The 22,961-nt window shown below is 44.2% G+C and overlaps 2 protein-coding genes across 6 annotated transcripts in view; both read left to right on the forward strand.

Annotated features, from left to right (window-relative positions):
• mlxipl (MLX interacting protein like) overlaps positions 1 to 14,400 on the forward strand; it is a 34,307-nt gene extending 19,907 nt beyond the window's left edge. The window contains exons 8-17 of one of the 2 annotated variants that reach the window (XM_029249435.1): positions 5,402 to 5,529; positions 5,738 to 6,368; positions 9,218 to 9,291; positions 9,589 to 9,790; positions 10,221 to 10,333; positions 10,765 to 10,884; positions 11,662 to 11,789; positions 12,251 to 12,374; positions 12,924 to 13,053; positions 13,900 to 14,400. In XM_029249435.1, the coding sequence (XP_029105268.1) occupies positions 5,402 to 5,529; positions 5,738 to 6,368; positions 9,218 to 9,291; positions 9,589 to 9,790; positions 10,221 to 10,333; positions 10,765 to 10,884; positions 11,662 to 11,789; positions 12,251 to 12,374; positions 12,924 to 13,053; positions 13,900 to 14,021 (1,772 nt within the window). In that variant the 3' untranslated portion in view covers positions 14,022 to 14,400. Of the gene's footprint in view, positions 1 to 5,401; positions 5,530 to 5,737; positions 6,369 to 9,217; positions 9,292 to 9,588; positions 9,791 to 10,220; positions 10,334 to 10,764; positions 10,885 to 11,635; positions 11,790 to 12,250; positions 12,375 to 12,923; positions 13,054 to 13,899 lie in introns of those variants that run through there. The other variant, XR_003797338.1, reaches the window with a different exon arrangement.
• Positions 14,401 to 18,760: 4,360 nt separating this feature from the next.
• srrm3 (serine/arginine repetitive matrix 3) overlaps positions 18,761 to 22,961 on the forward strand; it is a 92,797-nt gene continuing 88,596 nt past the window's right edge. For all 4 annotated transcript variants that reach the window (XM_029249258.1, XM_029249259.1, XM_029249261.1 and 1 more), the window contains exon 1: positions 18,761 to 18,979. The gene's annotated coding sequence lies outside the window, so the exon portion shown is untranslated. The remainder of the gene's footprint in view (positions 18,980 to 22,961) is intronic.

Raw genomic sequence — 22,961 nt, forward strand, 5'->3', positions numbered from 1 at the left:
CTTTTTAAGTATCTCTCTTCTCACGCAATGACACAGAATGCTGAACAAAGGATCAGAGATATAATACCCATAAAACGTTAGCTATACATCTAATTACTACTTACTGTAGTTCTTGTAGTAAAGCTATAAATTAAGGCAACTGGCTCCAGAGGCAAGGAATAAGAAAACTCCCAACCAAAAGGCAAGGGAGAAAAAAAAACCTGTGGGGTTTGAGTGCCAGTTGCTTCCCAGGCCTCCTGGGTATTCTAGATAAAGACTTAAGTCAACTTAAGCATCAACTTAAACATCTAGTCATAACATTGTTCCTGGGCGCTAATAAGTTGAGCGCCCGGTTTGCATAGGCAGGTCTCGTCCACCATGGCACTCAGCCATCGTTTCCGCTAACATTTTCTCCAGTATATTTGTCAAAAAAATTAACTCTTTGAATTTTGTTCCATGTTTAGCGTGCACGCTGTTGTTGTGCTCGGACAAGGCGTAACCGAGTCGAAATGCTCCAGCATATCAGCAGGTAATATAGGAAATGTAAAAGCACCGCAGGTATGAAACCGTGTTAAGTGAAATGCGTGATGTAGCTTCCTACATTTCTTCATTTAGAGCGTTTTAAAAATATATTGTGAATTGCTCGTTAAGTGGTTTGAGTCATTTAGTTGAAAATGTCCTGCTGTCAGGAGGACGAAGCCTGACGAGCGGTACAAAAAAGTATATTGAAGTTATAAAAATCAGAGCAAGTTATGATGAGAACCTATAAATAATCATGTTTGGTTACCGATTCCTTGTTTTTCCGGAAAGGAGGGAAACGAAAGAGCACGATGACGTTGACTGCAGAAACCCATTTTACCGCAATATATTTAACCGTATGTAACAAAAGATTTGTCAGTTGCTGTTAGAATATAATAATTTTAGGTGTTGTGCGGTAACGTAATTAAGGAGGAAGGGATTCGGCAGAAGTTTTCCATTTCATTTCTGCGGCAGTGTGGGCAAAAAATGTGGGCAGGGGCAACAGTGAGAGCTGCGTTTATCCCTTTCTCTTCCTGAAACCCTTTCTTACTCCTTTCATCCTCCCTCAGAAGAGGAAGGTGAGAGGTGACGGAGCGGCGAGCGGCTGGGCAGAGCCCCGTCGAATGCAGAAGTGGAAGGGAACGCGGTCAGCCGCCGCTCGTGTGTCGGAAGCAGGGCAGGGCGCTAGCTTTGCGGCTGCCCACTCAGCTGACATTTGAGCGAAGAGGTCAATGCACTCCGTTGCCAAACACGCCCCCTGCTCTCTGCTTTCACTGATACTCAGTCGCCCAGGCATTCATGCTCTGAGAAAAGGGAAAAAAAAAAAAAAAAAAAAACACACGGACCGGTTTAGAACGATGAGTCAAGGGAAAGTCTCATTGTGAAACGGAACTTCTTGGAAATCCAGTGCAGAGGCTCCTCGAGTTACGATTTTTCAACTTTACGATGGTGAGCTGGCGATAGACGTTCGGTAGAAACTGTACTTCGAATTTTGAATTCAGATTTTTTTCCCGGGCAAGTGATGCACGGAACGATACTCTCTCGCGATGCTGGGCAGCGGCAACGATCCGCATCTCCCGGTCTGTCCCGCAGGGGTGTGTATTAGGTGTATTAAATGCATTTTTGACTTACGATACTCTTGACTTCTGATGGGTTTCGAAGAACGTAACCCCATCGTAACTCGGGGATCACCTGTAATTCTTTTTTTTTTTTTGTGTAATATATCTGCATATCTTCTATATCTAGTCCTCTGTTAGAAGTAGGCTTGTAAGCTAATGGTTGCAAGTTTGAGTCCCAATGGAAGTCTTGACTCAAAGACTCAATATACTACACTGTATTATTACTGTGCTATATTTTATTATTATCTTACAGTTTATTATCACATTAAAATGTAATAGCTTGATTATGACACTAAAATGTAATTGTTTTGGATAAGTTAGTTCTGGCTAAGAAACGACATGTTACACAGGTATTCCTTCAACTTACAACATAGGTGACTTTTGACATCTCAGACTTATGAAAGCCTTCCCGCCTTCCCATCATCCTTATTATATTATTTTCGAGTCCTGATGTTTTGGTTGCAACGCATAATGACAACCGCTCCATCTGCCGTACGATAACGCTGGCCAGTCGCACTGCCGCAGGGCATTGCAATATTTCTTATTGACTCAATCAGTGTCTGTCAGGATGCGTTTTATTGTTTCTTATTTGCGGCGTGTTTTGTTTGTAATTGCATCCAAGTTTTTTCACAATGTCTAGCAAACAAAAACATGAGTATCCTGGTGGTGCAGAAAAGAAAAACCTAAAAAAAAAAAAAGAAAAATCTTATTTATAAATCAGAGTTATAGTAATGGTGCAGCATGAACGTATGTATTCAAGCATATATGTTGCACTGCTGTAACGTATTTATATTATCCTATATTAGTGTTATTTTAACAACAGTAATGTGTGAAATTAGTGAAAAAATATAACAAAGCCCTGTCATACAACATAGCATTCATGCATGTTGTTTATATATCCTTATGCTTTATATAATACATTATAAGGGGATTTCCAACTTGATGAAGTCAACTTACGACATGGTAGTCGGAACAGAACCTCAAGTCGAGAACCAACTGACTGACGCAATATGCTAGCGCGTAAATATTGATGAGTACTGTAAATCATTTTAAATGTAATATATCAACTTAATATTGTAATTTGCCTTGGACAAAGGCATCAGCTAAATAACAGTTAATAGTAGTTTCTGAATGGGTGGCATACTAGTTAGAGCTGTTATCTTTCTCTTCAAGGTCTCAGGTTCGAATCCCACCCGCTGCTGCAGTACCCTTGAGCAAGGTACTTGGCATGAACTTATACGGTAAAAATGACCCAGCTGTATGAATGCATAAATCGTTGTAAGTGCCTTCGTATGCAAAGCTGAACTTGCGAGTTGCTTTGGGGAAAAGTAGATAAATAATAATAGGGTTCCGCTTTGACAAAGCCTTTGTGCAGTGTCGTTTCTGCACGTTACCTCCGTTTTTCAAGTCGTGTGGGTCAGGAGGGCGGCTGTCAAACATGCTCAGAGCTTCGCTGACATCCCGTCCCTTGGCAGCCACCATCGAGCAGCACATCGTTCACTCGCCGTCATCCCGTCTTCTCTTTCTCAGCAGTGTGTATTCGTCAGCAGACACCTGTCGCAGTGATTGTCAGGACAGTGTGTGTGAGCGTGTGTGTGTGTGTGTGTGTCAGCAGAGTGGTGCTGTATGGGCACCTTCCCAGATTCTTGGGAAAAAGCACTTTTAATGTTCCTAGGGATTCAAGGAATGGCGCAGGTTCCAGGGTTTAGGTAATTCCATCCTGTTTAGTCATGACTTGAGATGCAAATTATGCAAATTAAGTAACCTTTGTATTTGCTCTCTTGGAACAAGCGTTAGAGTGGTTTCATAAGAGATATATATGTAAAAGAAATATATATATTTTTTCTCCAGATGACAATAAACCAGAATAATACTGTATTTCCAAATACTGTACTCTTGGAAAAATACTATTGGAAGCATTTGCCTTCCATACAGAATGGATTTGTATACACTGGGGGTGTTTACAGTAATATTAATTTATGAGTAATTTATGCATTTCATTGTAAGGTATACAGTAAATACTGCAGATAAGACCCAACGGTTAGTGTGACAAAGCAGCCGTTAATTATTAAACCGACAAAGGATCAAATGCTCAGCTCACTGCTGGTAATGTCTTCGATGATATCAGAAAATATTGTACGAAATGCAAACAGTTCTACTGTGACGTGTCAGTACAAGCTGACTAATGTTATTATTGGCAATGGATTTTTGCAGTGGAATTAGTTAATTTTGTATTTTTTTTCCATTTCTGTTTTCAGTATTTTTATTTATTTATTTATTTATTTATTTTGTATTTCGCTTCTGGAAGATATATTACAGGGCAGGACTGGGTCACAACTATCTCATGATAATCATAATGGGTTAATTTAAATAATTTCTGGGGAAAGTGAGATCCTAGTCAAAATACAACTTAAGCAATGAAAGGAAAAACACTGGTATGTCATTGAGCTAAAAAGGGCTTCTCAATGTGGTTCACGCAGAGCAGCGTTCTGTGAGGGCGAAGATTTGAAGACAGGCGTGCGTTTACTCAGGCGGTGCGTGATGCTGTCCTGCGTGGGGCCGCGTGTGGCCGCGTGTCGTGACTGCAGCGATGGCGCGTGCGGACGGGGCGGAGCAGAGCGCCAATTCGAAAGAGTCTTCTTCCAGATGGTGCTCGTCTCAGATGCCAGATGGCATGCTGTTTTGTAACACTTAATTTGGCAACGCAAACTCATAGCCCCCCACCACCCAGCACCCACCCACCCACCTCCTCTCCATTCCTGGTAACAGTCCTCATCACGTGGTCCCGTCACGTTGGGGGCCGTTGACGTCTTCTGTGCCGGTAATGGGTGGACGCGTTTGCACAGTGTGCTCAACTCTCAGAGTCTTCAGCTCTTTTTTTCTTCATCTGCTGGGCCTCTTTATTACTACGTATTTCCTTCTGCGTCTATAAATTTCATCTCCAATCAAGAGTTCACTAAATGAAGAACCCATTGATTTTCTGCTGGTAAATGGTAACGCGTTGTCTGAACCGCTTGTTCCATACGGGGTCGCGGGGAGCCGGAGCCTAACCCGGCAACACAGGGCGTAAGGCCGGAGGGGGAGGGGACGCACCCAGGACGGGACGCCAGTCCGTCGCAAGGCCCCCCAAGCGGGACTCGAACCCCATACCTACCAGAGGGCAGGACCCGGTCCAACCCACTGCGCCACCGCACCCCCCTTTAAATGGTAACAGTTCAAGTCAATAAATGTAGAGGCAGCAGGTGAGAATGGTGACGACTGCCCCCTTCACACTTGAAAGACCCAGGTTTGAATTGCCTCCTAATACCGTTGAGCAAGGTACTTACCCTGGATTAACACAGTAAAATTTACCTAGCTATATAAATGGGTAAACCATTGTAAGCAGTCAGCTAAGTGCATAAATGTAATGTATTCTTTTGAAAGTGTTTATGAATATAATTTTCTTCGTTCGCCGTTGATTTAAGAAAGCACATCTTTCGCCTTCATGCCGTTGTGGCAAACGGAAAGAAATCCAAAAAGCTCAATAGATTTTTTTTTTTTTTTTTTTGTACATTACGTCAGGAATTTAATTACAAATCTATCTGCCAGATTGTAGGAGCAATGTAGGAGTGATCACACTTAATTAGCCCACGAGAGCTCGCTGCCACCCGGTACCAAAGGCTCCGCGCATCTTTTGCCGTTGCCCAAAGTTGCCGCCCTGGCTGCGAAAAAGGTCGTCGTTCTTCAGTCCACTTGTCCTTAGAGGTGTGCAGAAACATGGAGTCATGCCCCTTTGTTTTCCCCAGACATTTTCGTGAGCTACCGCAGCCAGCCTCTGGACCAGGCAGGATACTCCGAGTGTGACTATTTCCCCGCGGCCCATGTTGGGGTCTCCGCGGAGCCTCTGCTGCAGACAGACGCTCAGCTGCTGCAGGTCAGTTTTCTGCACCGAACACTGAAATGTCACCCTTGGTCACATCCACAGTGAAAGAATATCTTTTATTTTCCTCTTGGCCAATCATGTTTCTAGTTGGGACTGTCAAAATTTGCAATTTTTTCCAAAATGCCTCTCTGCTGTTGGCATTGGATGCATGAATTCATTGGTTCCCATATCGCACGATTGCTCTTGCTGGTTTTTTCAGGCTAACTTTGCTACTGAAAGCAGCAACAGGTTTTCTCATCCTTCCTCGTCCGACGCCTTGCCGGACATGGGCTACCACAGACCGCAGCCTTTAGCTGCGGATGTGACCTTCACCCCCGGCAGCATGTCCTCGGAGGCCAAATACAAAGGGGAGATGGACTACGGCTTGGCGACGGAGACCGTGCCGTACGAACGGCAGGGTTTCGCGAGCGCCCCTGGGCTCGCGTCTGCTGAAGCACCACCTTCATCCCAGCAGGGTTCTTATCTCTATCCTACGACCTGCTTCAAGTACCGGCACTGCTCAGCCGCCACGTCTTCGGTCATCACGCACACGGGCTCCACGGTCAACATGCTGTCCCCGAGCGTGCAGGCGCACTTCTACCCGGAGCCGGAAGCGTTCTCGCTTGGCCCCTACGCGGGCCTGGGATACCCCGCGGTACCAGGCGGCCCTGCCGTCCCGCCCCCGTACAGCCCCGAGCGCAGTTTCCCTGCGCCTGACCAGAGTGGCAAGGACAGCAGGGGCAAGTACAAGCAGACGACCCCCGGGGCGAAGACGCTCAGCTCTGCCCCTTCCGCTTCTCCTCTCGAGACGAGCTGCTTGGCCAAGCTGCTGTCCACAGGCATGCAGGAACGTGCGTACATCTTCGTCCGCCTCCCCCCTTACACACGCGTGTCCCTCAGCTGACCCACAGACACAGCTACACTTACATTCCTAATGAAATGTATTTTCTCGGAAAAGGAAGTCATATGTAGATACACCCTTCCCTTGTTTCATGGGGTCTTGTAGAGTGAAAAAACTGCTACGAAGGCTCGTGAAAATATAGTATATGCAAGTTTTTCATCCAACAGGCTTGTTATTCGGTATAACAGTATTGCTTCCCAGTATCGCGGTAATTTTATGTACGCTGTTTATTATGTGAGAAGGGGGTGCAGTGGCGCAGTGGGTTGGGCCACGGTCCTGCTTTCCGGTGGGTGTGGGGTTCGAGTCCCACTTGGGGTGCCTTGCGATGGACTGGCGTCCCGTCCTGGGTGTGTCCCCTCCCCCTCCGGCCTTATGCCCTGTGTTGCCGGGTTAGGCTCCAGTTCTCCGCGACCCCGTAGGGGACTAGCGGTTCTGAAAATGTGTGTGTGTTATGTGCTGCACTCTGGAAAGCACACTGATGCTGTCTTTCTACCATAAAAAAGTAAGTACTGTGTTCCTGTACTTTCTGCTTTCTGACAGTTTCAATCAATGACAAAATCAGTCATGGTAAATTATCAACTAAGAAATCAGATTGAATCCTAACCTTTATAAACACACACACACACACACACACACACACACACACACACACACACACACACACACAGAGAGCCTGAAACCGCTTGTCCCATACGGGGTCGCGGGGAGCCGGAGCCAAACCCCGCAACACAGGGCGTGAGGCCGGAGGGGGAGGGGACGCACCCAGGACCGGACGCCAGTCCATAGCAAGGCACCCCAAGTGGGACTCGAACCCCAGACTCACCGGAGAGCAGGACCTGGTCCAACCCACAGCACCCCTCAACTTTTATAAATAAACTGTATAAACAATTATAAAAAGAAATTAACATCATTATTTAATGAATGGAAGAGATTTTAAACATCAGTACCCTTACACTACTGTAAATGAAGTGTTAATCTTGTGATTTATGAGTCAGAGTCCGAAGGTTACGCTGGCGATTTGAAAATTTATTCTAATTCAAATAATTGGAAAATAACTGATAGAATTCAATAAATTTTGTTCCACATATCATACAATATGTTGGTTTTACCATAATAAATACCATTTTACCATTACCATTTATTCTGATTGATTTTATTTTTAGGTGACAATTTTTTCAATTTTTTTATCCAGGGACCAATTACGTTTTTTTATAATAAATAATGATCGTAATCTTAATAATCATCAAATAATCATTTGATGTCCCACAACAGGGTTTTGCCAGACAGAGTGATTTCACAGTAAGAACTATCGTGGTAAGGTGATGGATGGGTTCACTGTAATATAGCAGCAGGTGGATTAGAAACACCAGCTTGTGGTTTGAATTACGGAGATGTATGGATGAGTGACCCAGTGTAAGTAGTGTATCTAGCAGTGTAAGTCTTTGGGTGCTCTGGTTTCCTCCCACAGTCCAAAGACATGCAGTTCAGGTTCTCCAATAGTGTGTGAGTGACAGAGGGAGTGTGTGTGTTCCACTGATGTATGGATGAGTGACTCAGCGCAAGTAGTGTATCTAGCAGTGTAAGTCACTGCGGTGAATAAGGTGTGTGGGCTGATAACACTACATGGAGTTCACTGGAAGTTGCTTTGGAGAAGAGTGTCTGATAGATAAATAAATAAATAAATAAATTTAAGTAAAAGTACAGCGATAATAGGTTTTGCCTTTAATTGTGTATATTCTTCACTAGACATTTGACAAAAAATATAAACAGTGATATGCCCAAAAGCAACTACAGATTATACTGATTTACATTTTAAAAATTTAATATGGTATTTGCACCTCCAGTGTTTTTTTTTTTTTTTTTCCCCCGCTGCTGTTAATTCCTACCAGTGTTGACTGCTGTTGAACAGTTTCACCAGGGTAAAGTCAACATGACACAGTAGAGAGCTGGAAAATGCCGGTTTGAGATGTGCTCTGAAGTATGAACCGAGACAAGATCAGCGAGTGACAAGTACATAAGTGTTTGTTCCCAAAAAGAGCGCGCGCTGTCATCACGCAGAATAACACTCTTTGTGAAATGCTGCGATGGGAGCACCTGACAATTTTGCTGTGATAGTACAACAAAAATGTTGAGAAAAAATGTGCGGAGACAAACTGCCCTAGACTTTAATCGTTTAGACACGCATTTTTACCACGTTGTTCGATGTTCCTGGTACTAATTCACAGTTGCTCCCTCGAGTCCTTTTATTGAAATGTAGACGCTCTTCATTTTAGTATGAATGGCAATAATCTGAATGTTAAGAAACTCTTTACATGGGAATTTTCACTTCTCAGGGAAGTGACAAAATGTAACAGTTTTTTTTTAATTGTGTTATTGGACAGTGATATGAATCCCTGCTGGTGGGGGGGAAAAAATGGCAATTATAGCAATCGTGTTATAATTATTTGAAGTTTGGCAACTTCAAACAAAGCAACACACACACACACACACACACATTTGTCTGAAACCGCTTGTCCCAAGTGGGGTCGCGGGGAACCGGAGCCTAACCCAGAAACACAGGGCGCAAGGCTGGAGGGGACACACCCAGGACAGGACGCCAGTCCATCACAAGGTACCCCAAGCGGGACTCGAACCCTAGACCCGCCCAAACCCGCTGCGCCGCCGCACCCCCCTAACAAACAAAGCAACGGCCTCCTTCAAATTCATCTGCGTTGTTTAATATCCCGCTGAAACATTTATGGATTCCAAATTACAAGCTGGTCGAATGTCATAGCTCACTTGTTGTCTTTTTCTTCACAGGTAAACCACCTTCAGGATTCGACTCTTCTTTACCTGAAGCCAAGGCTCACAGTTCAGCATCCTCCACTTGCCCCGTGAGTTAGTCACTTTGAAACACTTCATATGATCTCTGTTTACCTCCTTCTCAATTTATAGCGAAGATGGCGCTGTCCGCAGGTACCGCACCTCTTACGTGTTGGCGATCAGAAAGCTTGAAGGTCCCGAAGCCTGAATATTATCACGCTGTACCGAGTGAACGAGTGATTGTTAACCCAGGTTCTCCCTCTAAACGGGAACCGATCCTCTGTTGACTTTGCATGGGGGTTATCGGCAAGATGCATAACGGAATCACGGAATTGCTTGCGATTTCATAGTTGTTGTGTGTTCCGCAGCAAACCGGTGGCATGCGGAGGCAGCCCAGTGCTGCGCGTGGCCCCGAGCGCTGCCAGCATGGTCCCCTGCCCTCCCGAGCACCCGCTGTGCCTAACCTACTCGCCCAGGGCGCGTCACCCCTGCCCGCGCCGCTCCTCGTCCCCAAGACAGAGAAACTGTCTCCAGTCCACACCTACGGCAGCGAGAGAGCCATGTTGACAGGTCAGCGATGGTGGAATATGCAACAGTACGGTTGCTGTCAATGAGGGTGACGTTTGCATGCACACACTGCTGAGTCTTGTTGGGCAAAGCATATTATTACAGCTGTATTAGGTTACCGCTTGGAACATGGTTTATTGTTCCTATTTGTCTTTGAAACACGACTAGTCATTTTCCTAGAGTCTCTCCACATCTTTTCAGTGAGCTCCTTCATCTAAAATCATGTGACTAATTAAAAGCTCTGCAGTATACAGTGTAAATTTCTTCTGTAGCTACTATAGATTAGTCTTTCATGCCAACGGAGACATCATGTTGGTGATTTATTGTGTTTAAATATTTCTCAGTACTTAGCCTGTGAAGGAAGGTATCTGATGAAAACCAGACAAATGTATCTAAGCATCAAGCCTTCATCATTCGTAATCATCATTTCCAGCCAGTTTTTCAGGGAACTCGGGTCAAGTATCCCCAACGAACCCAACAGAAAAGACCAGTAACCCCCATTCTCCGCACTCCTTCCTTGGGCAGCACAAGTTGGAGTCGACCAAGGTCAGTTTTCCCCTTAAACCCAATTCCTCCCCTCCGTGTGAAAAGGATGTAAAATGGTTTTTGTAGAACATTTTTTCTTTGTATTCAAGATTTTTTTTTTTTTTTTGGCTCTTGTATAATTTAACCAATGATATGCAATTATTTATTTAATTTTCTCAAAGAGAGACTGTTTGAGTCTTTTGAACAGTCGTTCCCTTGTCACAAATCGAATGGAACATTGCAATGATGACCACATCTCCTATGGTGTCATTGTGGCATTAACATAAAAAAGTGAAATGTGATTAGTTTTCATGATCTGTTACACAAAGGAAGGTGAGGTTTTGATTTGTTGCCGCCAATCCGTCCGGCTTCCTTTGTTCGGGGCACGCTTGACGTTTTATGTTTGAACAAAAGCGGGCAGCGTGCACTCGCTGAAATTCAATCTCCTCCAGACTGAGAGCAGAAGAATAACTCACATCTCGGCGGAACAGAAAAGGCGTTTCAACATAAAACTGGGATTTGACACTCTACAGGGCCTGGTGACAACGCTGAGCTCCCAGCCCAGCATTAAGGTAAAGCTTCCCAGGTAACAGAGGCAGAACATGCCACTGTTTCTGTCTTGGACACACTGAGGTACAAATGAAGTCTTTTATGAATAATGTTCCTTTCATTTATTTCTAATGGGAAATGATGGCGGTTTGGCATATGAGCGGCACAAGTGAAGGAACACAACAATCTGAAGGCTGCTTTATTGTGGCTTCGGATGACATGATGTTCTGAGGAGCTGCCAAAGGCTACGAGTGTTGAGAATATTGAAATATAACGTCCGATTCTCTTTGCCGTGGGAGAGAGAATAAGTTCACTGACATGACAGGTGTGACAGCTTTTAGTATAATTTTTTGGCATGCTCAAACATTTGGCATTGTAAGAGTCACTCTTCAGTCAAAGTTTTGAACCCTGTCCAGGGTGTATCCAGCCTTATTTTCTATCTTACTTGTGACAGGCCTCCAGTCACCACAATAAAGCTAAAGAAGGTGTTCTTGGTCATGACTGGGTGGGCTGATGCGTGGTTGCAACTGTGAAACAAGCTAAAGGGCTTAAAAGCTTAATAGCTTTGCACCTTGACTGGAGTAACAGATGGATAAATGCATGGATGGATTCAGTGATTGATGAGAGGATGGATTCAGGAATGAATCCATAGATGATGGATGGATGAATTGATTCATGGATGGATGGATGGATGGAGGGATGGATGGATGGATGGATGGGTGGATGGATGGATGGAGAGCTCCTCCTAAGCTTCTGAACAAAACTTACCATCAGCTGTCTCTATGGGAACTGGCGTGCAGATCAGCAAAGCCACAACCCTGCAGAAGACGGCAGAGTACATCAGCAAGATGCAGCAGGAACGTGCCCAGCTGCACGAGGAGGCGCAGCGACTACGAGAAGAGATCGTGGCCCTCAACTCGGCCATCAAGTAAGACCAGCAGCAACACGCAATGACGTCTGGTGCTTTCCGTTGGCATTGCAGTGGGGCTGATGTTATATTCGTGAGAGATCTTCAGCCAGAGTGAGTTACCCATGTTTACATTGTTTACTTTTCCTGTAAGACTCCAGATCACCACAACCCTGCACCGAACAGGCAGTTTTTGACGACGAATGGAAGAACGGACTTTTCTTAAACAGAAGTGTTTCAAGTGTGGCCTTATTTGGTTGAAATACCTGGTCCAGACTCTCCTTTTGGGGACTGGAGCTTACGTCCTTCGGGTTAATAATGTGTGTCTTGCATCTGCTTCAGCCCATCGTATAATTCACTATGGATATGTGTCAGATTGGGTTGCGTTGTGCTGCCTTTGACTGATGCACTTCACTACTGCTGCTTGAAAACTTTTTGGTCCTGCTGCAAGGTGAAGTGCATTCTGGGTCTTTTCCACGCAGCCTATGTCAGCAGCAGCTCCCGGCCACTGGGGTACCAATTACCAGACAGCGCTTTGACCACATGAGGGATATGTTCCGGGAATATGTCCGAGTGCAGACCCTGCAGAACTGGAAGTTCTGGATTGTATCCCTTCCATTGTCACCATTATTATAACAGTTACTTTGTTGTTTCATCTCTAAATAAATTACTTGAAAGAAAGACCAATAACGAATTATTTACTAATATGTATGAATGGCTGCCTTTTTCTCTTTCACTGGAAAATGAGGGAATCCCATTTTCCAACTGGAGAACTTTGACATCTGTGTGGCAGAGCCCTTCCATTCCTCATTTAATGATCATTTACTGTAGATCATCACAAAAATTACATCATCAGTGTTTTTCAGTCGGGGGATGCGGTGACACAGCGGGTTTGGCCAGGTCCTGCTTTCTGGTGGGTCTGGGGTTCGAGTCCTGCTTGGGGTGCCTTGCAATGGACTGGTGTCCTGTCCTGGGTGTGTCCCCTTTCCCTCCAGCCTCATGCCCTGTGTTGCCAGGTTAGGCTCCAGCTTGCTGTGACCCTGCTTGAGACAAGCAGTTTCAGACTGTGTGTGTGTGTGTGTGTGTGTGTGTGTGTTTTAGTCTTTTTAACATCAGAGGAGAAAGTTTGATCACCTTAACGCTGTTGGCCTCCAGTTCAGTGTCATCATCGAGCCCCTGTTTGAGTCCTACAATGGTATGGTGTCCACTGCCAGTGTGGAGGACCTCTGCCGGACCACCCTGTGCTGGCTGGACCAGCACTGCTCCCTCCCGGTGCTGCGGCCCGGTAAGTAACACATTCGGCCTGCTGTCGGTTCCACATCCAGCCACATGGAGACTCTCCTCGCATCCAAAGGATTAGTGACTTGCTCGGAGAATGGTGTTGGCTTTAATCTCGGTGTCATCTCGATGTCAGATTCACTCCGCACGTTCACGTGGTGTCCATAAACAAATGCTTTCTCGGAATTTTATTAATCATACCTTTCTTCTGCCAGCGCTTCAGAAAAGCAAAAAAAAAAAAAAAAAAAAAAAAAAACAAACGAAACATGGTAATAAAATGTCACAGATGTGCGTTTGGTGCTGTGGACTAGAAACACTCGTAATCACTGTTAAAGTGAGGGAGCGCTATTCCGCACGTCACCTGAAATCTCTCGCAGCGGACGGGCCTTCGCTGAAGGGCACGATGCTAAATCGCAGAACGCGATGGGACCCGAAAGCCGTGCAGCGGGGGTCATTTCGCAGTGCTTTTGGGAGTGATTAATTCTCGTTCACCTCTGCCGTTTCGCAGGGAAAGCGAAACGTTCGTCAGGGTGATCACCATTATATGAATGTATTGATTATGCAAATATTTCTGTCTGATAACAGTTCAAGATCAGTACAGTAAAGAGTGGACTCCTGACCTACGGTGATTCCCTCATTACATGGGTTTGGGAAGAAGAACTGGTCACTGTTTGCTTCCGGAACTGACCGAACGCACAGTTACTGGTTCATCCAGCTCTTTAAAACCAGATGCTTCGTGAAAATTGGCTGTTCAGCAGAGCGAGCGTCAAGACGCGAAGTTAGAGCAGAAGAGCGAGGTTCCTCGTAACGTGTAACGTTTAACTCCTGGGTCACGTCTCTGTTCTGCCTTCAGCGGTCCTCAGTTCCCTCCGTCTCCTCAGCACCTCCACGTCCATCCTGACGGACCCCGGTCTCGTCCCCGAGCAGGCCACCGTGGCGGTCGCCCACACCCACCCGCACCACGACTACTCGTAGCGACCGCGGGCTGGAGGATCAGTGGCCGGTCCTCGCTTGTAGCCGTACGGTTGGTATGGCTGCGGTGCGACGAGCATCACTTGGTGTCTTTGTAGTTGCTAAATGTCCCTGCTGGTGACGCTGGACGGTGGGCAAAGGGTCAGGTGAAGGACCCTCTGAACTGTGAGGAAAGGTCCACCATCGTCCAGCCCCGCTGCTTTCCCCATCGTGTCTGTCGACGTCCTTCCCCACGTGTCGCCCAGAGCACCTTTTTTCCCCCCCGAGATGATTCACGGTGACTCTTCGAGCTTTAAAATACCGTGTTCTGCTGTTCGTTTCTCCGAATCTTTGAACGTCCGCAAAACAGAAAACGCAGCTTTGTTACTGAAGGATTTATCGTGTGCTGTTAGGTACGAAAGCTGTGCAGCTGTTGACTCGTATTTAATCGTTTTAAGTGTTTCATGTTTTTTTTTTTTTTTTTTTTTTTTTTTTGTCGTTTTGTGTACGATGATTTGCCATATTGCCTTCTCAATGATCATTCTACACATTCTCTTTAATGCTAAGCTGAGGTTTAAGCAAATTCTTTTCGGTATATTATTCAGAAACGTTCTGTAATTTTTGAGTCTGCATTATTCATACAATTAATTTCAATTATTTGATTTTTATATTTCTGAAATGATTTTCAAAATAAAGCCGGTATCGTTTTGAATCTTGTCCGACTGAGTGTATTATTTCAAATATCATGTGCAGTGCACACCATCTGTTTTTGCTGTGATGTGTTGCTTGTTTATATAAAATATATTCGCAAAGAATCTAAGATTCTACATTTTTTTTTAATGACATGTTTTAGTGTCTATTACTGTGACAGTTCATATGCAGAGTTGCTGCTGTTCTTTACAGAATACGCCTTTTAAATCTCGGAGACGTCTCAAAGAAAACCAACGCAACATTATTAAAGGTGACAATATCAGTTTGCCATTGCAAACTGAAACGAAGTCTTACGGAATTATTACAACGTGCTGAGTGACACACACACACACACACACACCATCTGAAACCACTTGTCCCATATGGGGTCACAGGGAGCCGGAGCCTAACCCAGGCAACATATGGTGAAAGGCTGGAGGGGGAGGGGACACACTCAGGATGGGATGCCAGTCCATCGCAAAACACCCCAAGTGGGACTCAAACCCCAGACCCACTGGAGAGCAGGACCCTGGTCCAACCCACTGTGCCACTGCATCCCTCCTTGCTGAGTGACTCAGATCCCCTTTATTTATTAATTGTTATTTAGCTGACCCATTTGTCCAGGGTAATTTATAGTGTTGGATGATCAACTTCACAGTGATTTACCCACTTGTACAGCTCGGTATTCTTACTGTATCAATTCAGGGTAAGTACCTTGAACAAGGGTGCTACAGCAGGAGTGGGATTCAAACACAGAATCATTTCACCAACTGGTACTTAGGATTAATTATTGCAAATAGGTTTTTCCCCACCCCTGTTGTAGTTGGTAACAAGTTTATAATTGCAAACAGATGTGTTTAGGCTGTCTAATAAAGAGGAGTCATGGTGATGATATAGGAGCCAGTTCACTATAGACTTTACAGAACTTCTGAGAAAGTTAACCCACCAAAATCAAACTCCATGGCAGAGGTAAAGCATGGAAATAATAAAAGAAAGTCTAACGTAATTAGTAAAAATGAGTAATGTGTCAGCACATGATCTGGTTTGATCCTGAGCTTTTCCTTTACTCTTAATTGGGCTTCTTGTTGATTTCTTATTGTACTGTATGCATCAGCACTCTGTTTAGGGGCGTGTTTGCACATTTAATTGCACTTTACATCTTTTTTTGTGTTTTGCTTATTTTTGTCCCCAAGGTAGCAAAGGTTCCCTACAACAATTGTTTTTAACTGTTGACTGAATAAATGGGGGGGTGCAGCGGGTTTGACCACGTCCTGCTCTCCGGTGGGTCTGGGGTTTGAGTCCCGCTTGGGGTGCCTTGTGACGGAGTGGTATCCCATCCTGGGTGTGTTCCCTCCCCCTCCAGCCCCACGCCCTGCGTTGCCGGGTTAGGCTCTGGCTCCCCGCGACCCCACATGGGACAACCGGTTTCAGACGATGTGTGTTTGTGTGTCAACTGAATAGTTCATGCCGTCTGAACAGTTATGTAACAGTTACTTGAACAGAATACTGATTTGTATTCTTGTTTGTGGGGCACAAATGAGCTTGGTCATGGGGACAATATCCTTTTTTTTTTTTCCAGCTGGCACACATGTCCTTAACACTTTCTCGAAAGGATCAGTTTGCTCCAACAGTCCAGTATAGCCAATGGGCAGAAGGGAGTGCCGTAAAAGCGCTGTAGCCCTGCCATGGACTGTTTGTGCCCCTACCATCCAGTAGACGGTACCACAGCATGCAGCCAACACAATAAGGAACGGAAACGCTCTCTTTCCTCAAGCAATCAGGATATTGAAGAATAAATCATCGCTCCACCCCTCAGACAAAGCTCTGTTGCTTTCTCATTAACATTATTACTTTTCTTGCATTTGGCACTTTATACTCAAATTGCATTGCACTGATAAATATTTATATTGCTAATGCATAAAGAACTGTATTTACATCTAATTCTAAAGACATCCAACTTACATTATGACCAAATTAATGTAATTTACTGCTGGCGTTCTCTATTTCTTTCTTCAGCTCTGTATTTGTGTTGCATCTTTGTATTTTATGTGGGTGTTCTTAAATTATATTTACTGTGTGGTGTGGCACTAGGCCAATTTCTGTTACACTTGAAGCTGTGCAAAAAATACTTTGTTTCTGCTGAACGCCCGTAAATACTGAATGTAGTTTTACAGGAACCTCAGCTTGATTTGCTGCTGTCCAGGGTTCTCAACTGCAAAGAGTGCCCATCCCTCACCTTACGTGGTTTATTTGCACCATAAAATCCCCCGATGAATTTAATTGTCATTTTTTCGATGTCATATTACCATAATTTATTGGGGGGGTTCCCAGATCTATCCTCTAACATTAAAAATTAATCAGTATAAAAACACATCTTTAATGCATGACACAAACACCATCAAAGTCCATGATATTTGTAACAAAAATGAATAAATTCTATTCTTTGTATAAATTGTTACCATGAAGTGTGCAGGAAAGTGAATAATTTCTGAACCATCAATGACACCTTTGGACTCTTAAACCACAAGAGTATGATGAGTCTATTGATGATATGAAAGCTGGTTATATTATTTAAATAACTCAGTCACTCTTTAAAAGTTTATGTGGTTTTAAATTACGTTCACCTGATGCTTTTCTCCGAAAATTACAAAAGTTACAATTATTTACCCATTTATACAGCAGAGTAACTTTTTTTGCTTCAGCAATCTACGGTAAGAACCGTGGTTAGGTATAATTACATCCATAGGGAGGAGTTGAACCTGTGATTTGAGTCTACAGGTAGTTTTAACCACTACGCCACCTGCTGGCCCCGTTTGTATTACACGTTCAGTTTCAGTTGTTAGAGTTACCGCAATCAGTGTCGTGATTGGTTGAGACTGCCAACGTGACAGGAAGTAGGGAGCAGGAAGTAGGTGCCGCACTTCTTTAAACTAAGTTTCGCCACGGTATAAAGCAGTACCGCCTTACTACAGCGAAAAAGGCGTAGTAGGTGGGACCGGCAGCGGGGATGAGGCTTTTCGGTGGGCTTTGGACCGCACTCTTACGTATTTCCGTTACTTCTTCTCCAAGCACGACTCTCAACATGAGTTTGTTGCGCTGGCAACTACAGTAACATTCCTCGTAAAGGTGTGACACTGACAGTGCAAATCGCTGCCGTTCCTTTAGCAATAAGATGGCGCTAGATATGTACTGTGACCGTCTGTGTAGAACGGCGGACACTAGGTGGCGCTAACCAAACGCCCTGCACCGAAACAGTACATAGCGCTTCAGCCAGTATAAACTGAGGAAAATTTCCATGCTTACAGTTAGCGTAAAAAATATAAATATATGTGATTGTAAACTCAACTGGATACACATTCATTGCCTGTGAACTTGCCGCTTAATCTGAGTGTGATTTAAACACGTATTCTGCCCTGTTGCACTGCATAGATTAAATTTATTATATTGCACTTGCCGAAAGTAACTGACCCATTTATTCAGATGGGTAGTTTTTACTGTAGTAATGCAGGGTATTGTCTTGATCGAAGGCACTGGAGAAGTAGCGGGGAGCGGGAATGGAGGCAGCAGCCTTCGCGTTACCAGCAGCAGCAGTCCATGGCACAATGAATCTTTTTTGTCATCTTCTGTCTGTGGACAGAATAGGCTGTTTGTGCTATGCTACGTGGCGATATTACACTATATTTTGTAATAACTCGTGTGTCAAATTTGCACTACTTCATCTGATTTCAGGTCGTAACTTGTTTCACGATGCATGATTATTTATTTATTAAACCAACTGAAGCTGGGTTCGTTATAACGGTTACAACTGCATCCCCGTAGCGTGGTTTCCAGTGAATGTACGCATCACGATATTTTATACAGATGTTCTTTCGCGTATACATTTATTTAGATCGTATGTCTTTTTGTCCCCCTCTGTTCCAGCGGACAAAAGCGAGAACCGCTCGCCAGCGCACGCAGTGGCGCCTCCGGGCCTCCAGGGGGCGCTGTTCCGGCGCTCCACAGCGCGGCGCAGGACGCCCCTCCGCCACGGGCTCCGCCGCTGCGTGCTGCGCTGTCCAGCACTTCAGCACCGAGCAGCCGGAGAGCTGAGCTGAGCTGAGCGGAGCGGAGCGTAGCGCGCCTCGCCAGCGCAGCCTCGAAGCCTGAGCAGAAGACGGGGAAAAAGGAGAAACGCGCTCGAATCGTCAGCGGCAGAGCGAAAAATTCGAGTGTTTTATTGAATTTTCTGCAGCGAACGCGGAGCAGCTCGCCGGCGGAGAATATTTCAAATTTGCCTCAGAAGAGAGAACCAGGTGAGGCGCGCGCACGCACGGGGTGGTTGAGCGGCAAGTTGGCCGCGGCGGAGCCTCGCAGGGGAGTCGCTGGGCACAGCTAGCTGCATTAAAGCGGATTAACACGCTTGTGCGCGCGCGCGTGTGTGAGAGAGAGAGCGAGCGAGAGAGAGAAAGATGGAGAGACACAGGGTGGTGAGCCGTGTCTGCGCACACAGAGCGCGCGAAGCGGCGCGTTGTTTTTCGGACGCGCCATCGCGGTCGTCGGGAGCGCGCCCGCGCGGCGGGGACGTCGCTCGGGGAGGCTCGTGCGAACGTGCGTGTGTGGAATGTGTGTCGAGTGTCGTCCCCGCCGCGGAGAGGGCGGTGCGCGTTCGCGTTTCTGCGCGATTCGTAACCGACGGAGGCCGTTTCAGAGCCGTCACCCCGTCGCGCACGTAGTACGTAGGTACGCCGCTTGGTTTATGCACAACCGAATTTATTATAAGCTCTCGCAGAAATTAAAACGTGGCTCGTTTAACGTTTAATTAAACCACACAATTTAGCTGGGGATCTATTTATTATGCGATCGAGGTACTTCCCCCACGTTTTTTGGGGAAAACAAGCAGACTCTGAAATTAATTTGAAAATTGTCAATGATAAATAAAACCGAGAACGCCGATCACCAGTCACTGTTAATCCTCTGGGCAATAATTGGCTCAGTGTTTACTTTCAAAGTGACATTGGTAGTCAGTGCCTGACTGTTTTACTCACTGCACACCATGATGCAGAAACCAGGGGTAAACACTTAGTTAAGGGCTGTCAGACTGTTCATGAGGCATGGAATAATGTGATTTCTCTGACCTTTTCATATTTTAAGGGATGGCAAACCCCCAACTCGCGCAAGTATGGCTGTGTAATTACTGGAAAAAAATATTCGGGGTGGGGGGCAAAGTTTACTGAGCAAAGTTATGCAACCTGCTACATTTAGCTGACATATTTAGTTAAGGTACCTGCAGTGATTTACCGACTTTTATAGCAGGGCAAATTTTACCAGAACAGTTTAGTAAAGTAATGGAGCAGTCGATTGGATTCAAACCTACAAACCACTGGATCCAACAAGAACAGCACTATCCACTATACTGTTGGCTGCCCCAGTACAACTTCTGTGGATGCAGACACATTGAAGCTGAAAATGTTTGAACTCTGGGTTAATGAAATACAGATGCTTACTGTTTGCTTCCAGTTAATCCAGTTATTACATTATATAGAATGTATGCCTGTAGTCTGTAAGACTAGTAATATTGAATAGATACATACAGAGGAAATGTGTCAGTTTTATAGGCTGGATAAGTGCTGAAAACAGCTTTACCAAAGACATATTTTAACTTCTGTTACCTCATTCTTGTTGTAGGTGCAGTTTTAATCTGTAACGATTTTTTATGCATACTGCTTTATAAAAACATTCTTCATTAGGACAGTGAGGTATAGTCCACCAGCTATTAACAAATTCCTAAACAAGTCTCCTGGAAACTGACGTTATCAGCCAACTCTTTCATCTCACCATGCTGAAAACTATGGTTTTTTTTGATACTATCTAGAATGAGACTTCTTTGTTAAATCTGAATATGTAAATTCTTAATAAATTCATGTGTTGTAGCAGTTCACATTACAACTACAATATAATGATCCCTCCCCTCTGTAATCTAATGCTTGTCACATTATTTGTGTTCACACTAGAGGCTCTTGACTGGTTTTAAATTACTTTTTTCCAGAGTGTATTTAACTATTTTTCTTACAACACCTGTTCTAATGTGTAATTCTTGAAGTCTGAATAAAGTGTGTTCAAAAGTGAAAAGCATCTACTAAATAAATAAAATGTAATGGAAAAGTGTAAACCCTATATAGCATTCATGAATGTATTTGTACCACTGAGAGCAAGTTTGGGAATTAAATTATTTAAAGCACATGCAAAATAATATTAAATTAACAGAGTGCCCTTGAGAGATTAAAATGACCTGTCAAGACAGCCTCTTTATTCACAAAGGTTTTTATGCCCACACATAAAGCATCAAAATTCTTTTGTACGAAATGAGAATTGTGTCACAGTTGGGGCATGTGAGGATGTAAATGTAAATGTTAAAGACAGATCTACGTATGTTTTTGTTTCCTTTCAGTGTAGCAGGATTTTAGATTTTCTTAGATCCTCCTTTAAATCTAGGCTTGACCTCTCTGTTACTTGGCTTTGATTTAAAGTCTACTTTGCAACAGGCTAATATTAGGTTGCGTAAAGCTGAAAACTGCTTTTAAATATGTTTTCACAAATTTGATTTAAATGGTCTGTTCTTGGGAAGCCTGTGATTGTACAGAAATGTATATCCAGTAATGCTTCACACTTCGCACTCCACCGCACTGAATTAGGGTGAATAAGGTAGCCCTTAATACATAGACAGATTATATTGTATTAAAATCACTTGTTTCCTGTTGTTAAGAAGGATGAACGCAAGGCTGTGTGATTCCAGACATTGCATTTACAAAATGAGGCGGATTTATATGAAGATGCTTGGTATTCCCATTTGTTGAAAAACACATGCTTCTACTTGCATTTTCAGTGTTTTATCAAAATGGATTTTTCTTTTGTTTTTCACATTCCATCTGTGGGGTTATGTGGCAGTTCAACTTTGTAATGTTTGCTTTTCCTCTAGGCAAATCCCCGGTCATTTGAAACATGCATCTACAGTATCTCATCGATCTAGAAACATGTTCCCCTTGCTCTTTCCATTGCAACTTTTTTGAAAACAACTCAGTTCTCCAGCTTTCTTCAGTATGAGTAAAGTTAGAGCAAGTTCAGCCCACAACAACTGTTCGGGAAGAGGTTGTGTCATCTGCCTTAGCACATCAGCAGTGGCTTGTATATGAAAAGTGAGTGCACAGTGGGTGACTTTAGAAAGAACAAAGTCAAAAGTTCAGAATTCCCTGTTGGACATCTGAGGACGGAAGATGGGATGTTAGAATGGAGAATCTCCAGTTGTTCCCCTTAATTTGTCTTCTGTCCATGGAAATTGGGTAGTTGCTTGAGCGCACCAGTTGGGTTGAGGTGTAGAGTGTGAGTTGGACACCTTAATCTAATGATCTAGCAGTGTTCTTAAATGCCTGGGAGATGGTCAGTTCTGTTCCAGTTAAATTGTGCATGGACTGTGCCTGTAAGGAGTACAAAGGTCACATGAGCCTTTTTGCTGTAGTTGCAAACAGGTGTTGGAAGTCTCTTTCCCTGGATCCACACTACCTAATGTGTTTTACTTCTTCCTGTGACCTATTGGCTATGTATTTACCTGTGGCAACATCTCATTTTTTGAGCATGCAAATAGAAGTTTTTATGCTGAAAACATTCTGGGAACAAAAAGGTCTGATTCTGAAAGACTTTCAAGAAAAGACAGTGTCCAGACTAATTTATGGCAGTCGTGGAGTATTTCAGCATAGCGTCTGCATGCCGGTAGGTTGTCAGTGAAGTAGACTTGTGAACTCACTGTGGCGGTGTCCACAGATGGAGCGGCGTATGTTCATCCAGGTCCAGAAAGTCCCCTTTTGTAGCTTCCGTGCATCTACAACAGATGCCTGCTGTTACTTGGTATGGTTATGAATGATGATTCATCTGCAGAGCAACATGTATTTCAACTCTGTGACATCGTTTGCAGGCCTATGCCATCTTTGTGTGAAGTGGCAGAGTGAAAATTTAAAAGGCAACTTCATTGATAAAATCTTTTTAAATAGTAATCTCCAGGCAGTGCCTTTATATCAGTTCAAGTTTAATAAAATGCCTTGTGTTTTTAGTTAAGATTACAATTTCCATATTGAAAATTTCCATATTAGGATGCTCTAGTGTTGTAATAAAGACATGTCAGTATTATAGCTTTATCCATTATTCTGACTGTGTTTGCAGCAGTTAGTTAGCGGATATATGCTATGAGGGCAACAAGCAGTGTAGAATTTAGGGCTTTTGCGTTTCAGTGTGAAGGGGGAGCAG

The sequence above is a fragment of the Scleropages formosus genome, chromosome 25, assembly GCF_900964775.1.
Source record: "Scleropages formosus chromosome 25, fSclFor1.1, whole genome shotgun sequence".
Lineage (NCBI taxonomy): Eukaryota > Metazoa > Chordata > Actinopteri > Osteoglossiformes > Osteoglossidae > Scleropages > Scleropages formosus.